Genomic DNA, 3,938 nt, shown 5'->3' with positions numbered 1-3,938 from the left:
TATCTTTCACAATAGTCTTGTTCTCACAAGTTTATGGGTTGATCCACCATTGAGGGTAAGTTTTTGTGCCTCTTTAATACGAAGGGATTTCTGGGGAGACTGCAGAGACTGCTCTTCTCCCAATGAAGCCTTTGACCTGCCAGAAAAAAAAAATACAATTAACAAAACACCAACTAAAAATACATATATATATATATATATATATATATATATATATATATATATAAAAATACAGAACCAGGAACCCCCCCCCCCCCCCCCCCGATGTTGTTCAGCGTTCAGTGATGTAAATACTTAGTCAGTAACTGTAAGAGCTAAATGAGAAACTGTTCATTGATGCAGGGAAAATGAATTTAAGGAAAGGAGGCAAACCTCTCCAACCACCTAAGCTCTTGTAGAGGTAAGGTTTACTCCTCTCCTATCCAACCCTCTCCAAACCTTCTCACTCTCTCTCATCTTACCCTCCTTACTGGCATAATAGACTTGATGCACAAGCTCCACTACTTTGACAGGAAGATCTTTATTTCCTGCATATACTATAACTTTAATTAATTAATCAGGTGTGCAGTACTACTCTTGAATATTGTGCACTTTTCTGCCAAGGTGACAATTAAAAATCTGACATCCTTTAAAGAAGTAGTCTTGTTCTCACATGTTTGAGCTGAGCTTGGGCACCTGATGAATCACTTTAAACAATAAGATAGTACAGAAAATAAAGAGGCAGTCTTCCAGTCAGGAAGTGGTGGAGTGTGTATATCAAGCCTGTTAAGTCTAAAGCTGACTCACATTGTGTTTTGCCCAGTTTTGGCTACCTAGTGACAAAACTTGACCTTGTGAAGTAATCGACAGGGGAGGTGCTGGGCAGCATAAAAAAGTGAGCTGTCTTTCATTGGCCTAAGAGAGGACAGTAGGAGTAAGAGAAGGGCTGGAGGGAACCTTCTCTCTCTCCCTTTACCCCTCTCCTGTTGGAAACGGCCCTCTGCAAGTCAATATTCAGCCCCAACAGCAAAAACAATTCATGCTTCCAACTGCACTGCATTATGACTTACCTCTTGACATCCGGCTTTGGTTTTACTGACTGCCTCAGATCCTCAGCTGCCTTTTGACAGAAAAAAAACAATTATCCCACAACAGTAAAAAGAGCAGGAGGGAGAGACAAAGAGAGACCAAGAGGAGAGTAGGTGAAGACACAGAGTGTGAGAGGTAGAGAAAGTGAAATGGACAACAGCTAATCAGTCTTGTGTCGGTTATAGTTTCAATTAACATGTCCACATACTTGCCATATATTCAAAGAAGACAAAAAGGCTTCCTTCTCTATGATGTTCTCAAGGCGCTGAAGTTCGTAAGCAGACAGTCCAGAAGCATCCTACCCCCCACAAACAAACAGTAGAATCCAACTGATCAGAACAAGGAATCAAAATGACTTGACCTTTGAAAGGCATTTCTTAATACACACTTACAAAACATGCTGCTGGGTCATAAGAACTATGAAGTGCCTTGGTCCTTACCTTGTTATTTTGGCGAGAATTGTCGTTCCCCGTTATAGCGAGGGCATTTAGGTGCCAGGATCTGGTCCACTTTATCCTCAGGCTCCTCTGGACCAAGTGGATTTACTTCCTACAAAGTGACAGCACTACCAACATTTGCCTTGTGGGAATTTCTCATTCTAAATAAACAACCCATTGGACTCAATGATGAACTATTGGTGGTCAAGGTCAATGTGTCCTCATCTCATTCTTATGAACGCAACATATCAGGCACATCTGGATGGGAATTACATCTGGCACAAAGGACAGTAGGCTGACATACCACATATTCTTTAACCAGTGTGTCCAGGTCTTCATTGAGGTAGATGCTCAGACAGCTCAGCACACAATCACGCCTGACGAAAAAAAAAAAAAAAAAAAAAAAAAAAAAAAAAAATATTTATGCTCGTCAGTATCAGCCACACTACAACAGGTGCTGAGGCTAACAAAGTCACTGACATTTCCCTACTTGACCACCTCATCACCTTGCTTTACCCCACTCAGGTAAGACTCACACATGTCTAAGTCCATTTAGTAAACAGTCATTTTGAAAGGGCCAGAAAAACTTTTGAAACATTTAACATAAGAGCTTTTCCATATAGCTGAGTCACACAAACCATATGCTTTTCAGATTAGGGAAAAAAACTTACATTATCCATCTGGGCCATTATGGCGGTGATCTTTCTTCCTGCAACTCCGCCTTTGGCATTAAAAACCTTGATCAGGTTGTCTGTCTGACGGTCCAGTTCTCCGAGGAATTTGGAGGTCAGAGGTACAGTTGTCAGTCGCATGAACTCCAAGTTAATCTGTAAAAGGCAACACAGACAGGATACAGATATTCACAGTTAAAGACGATCATTAATAGACCAAGTTACTACACTTCAGATTCACACTTACCTCACTGACATCAAAGAGTGCTGGCCATCTGTCTCGGAACTCTGGAATCGCTGGCTCCTGGAGAACCTCCTGCCTTCTGATCGAGAAGGTATGCTGCATCATCTTCTTGATCTCAGCCTCATTCTGTTTCTTCTTTTTTAACTCTGTCAGTAGAGCCACCCTTTCCACCTCCATACTCTCTCTTGTTTCACCTCTGGGTATGTTTGGACAGAAATTAACTTCTGCCTTCCTGGGCTTCTTGATGTTGGCCGCTGGCTTCTCCTGGCCTTTCCGTTTATTCTTCAGAGAGTTGACTGCAACCTCAGGATGTCCAGCTCGGCTGAGAAGAAAGAGTTTTATTTTTAAATTAAATGCAAGTCTATAAATCTGTTGGGCTGACATTTAATATCTTGCACCATATTGTGCTGGCACAAATGTGTTTTAGCAAAAGACTTGGTGCTTCGGATAAACAAAATAGAGCCAATTAAATAAAACACATACCTGAGCTTTGATCTGAAGTTCATCATCTTTATTTTCAAGTAGTGCTTCCAACCACAGTAGCCACCGCGAGTGCCTTTCTCCAACAGACATGGGTGGGACTGTATCAGAGCCTTGGCCACTTCTTCTAACTGCTCATCCTTTGGATATGCTGTATACTTCATGATTTCTTCAGCTAGGCCCTCAAGAATATCAGAACGTGTTTTTGGGGTAGGAGACAACAAGGTTCCATGGGCATTGAACTCATTATTTCCGGAGTGAAGTATCATCTCAGCACAGTATGAGAAGCGAGGAACAACAAAGACTTTGGGCCAAGAACAGGACCGGGTCTCGGGCGATGACAAGATGATGGTATCACCGCTGGTGTAGGAGTCTGAATCATTTGCTTGATATGATGAGGAGCTGACACTGGAAGGAGTACCTGGGATTGTGGGGCTGGCATCTCTTCTGAGTGGATTAGAGCTGGTTGTCTCAGAAGGAATGTACACAACTTTCACAGTAGCTTTATCTTCAAGTTCTGAAGTTGATGAGAGGTTCATGAACTGATCATCCATTTCTTTGTCTCTGTACTGAAGTCTGAATGGCTCAGTCACTTGGAAGAAAGTCTTGATTTGAAGAGTGAAATCCTCCACAGTGTTTGGTATTCCAGATTCAATGGTTAGTTTTCTTGCATCACCTTCACCTCCAAAGAGGACTCTAAAAGTTACTCGTCCTGCCATCCTGCTTTGCTAATCTAACATGGAGACACAAACAAAGTGGACAGGTATTAGTCTTGTTTATTTAAATACCAAACCACCCAAGCAGAATGCACAAACAGGAGACAGTATTAGCCTATAAATGATGAGTTAATGAAGACACAATGTTAATAAAGGGAGAACAGCTGGTAGAGAGTGGATGAAGTAGGAGAGAGGATGGAGTAGGAGAGAGAAGACAAGGTTAAGAGAAGAAATTATGAGAAAGGTGGCTTGTAGGGAGAAGAATACTAGAGTGAGGTGGGTAATGGCAAAATAGGTGGTCAGTACAGGAGACTAGGACAGC

The 3,938-nt window shown here is 41.9% G+C and overlaps 1 protein-coding gene across 1 annotated transcript; it reads right to left on the bottom strand.

Moving 5' to 3' along the window:
• Window positions 1–1,384: 1,384 nt before the first annotated feature.
• Window positions 1,385–3,619, bottom strand: LOC134316752 (sterile alpha motif domain-containing protein 3-like). Its single transcript, XM_062997182.1, has 4 exons — window positions 2,904–3,619; window positions 2,424–2,742; window positions 2,177–2,332; window positions 1,385–1,882 (listed from the first exon to the last, which is right to left on the bottom strand). Exons 1-4 carry the CDS (start codon window positions 3,617–3,619, stop codon window positions 1,877–1,879), a joined length of 1,197 nt encoding a protein of 398 aa, XP_062853252.1. The 3' UTR covers window positions 1,385–1,876.
• Between the last annotated feature and the right edge of the window lie 319 nt (window positions 3,620–3,938).

This window comes from Trichomycterus rosablanca, chromosome 6 (assembly GCF_030014385.1).
Source record: "Trichomycterus rosablanca isolate fTriRos1 chromosome 6, fTriRos1.hap1, whole genome shotgun sequence".
Taxonomy (NCBI): Eukaryota; Metazoa; Chordata; class Actinopteri; order Siluriformes; family Trichomycteridae; genus Trichomycterus; species Trichomycterus rosablanca.
This window is presented reverse-complemented; position numbering and strand designations above follow the sequence as displayed.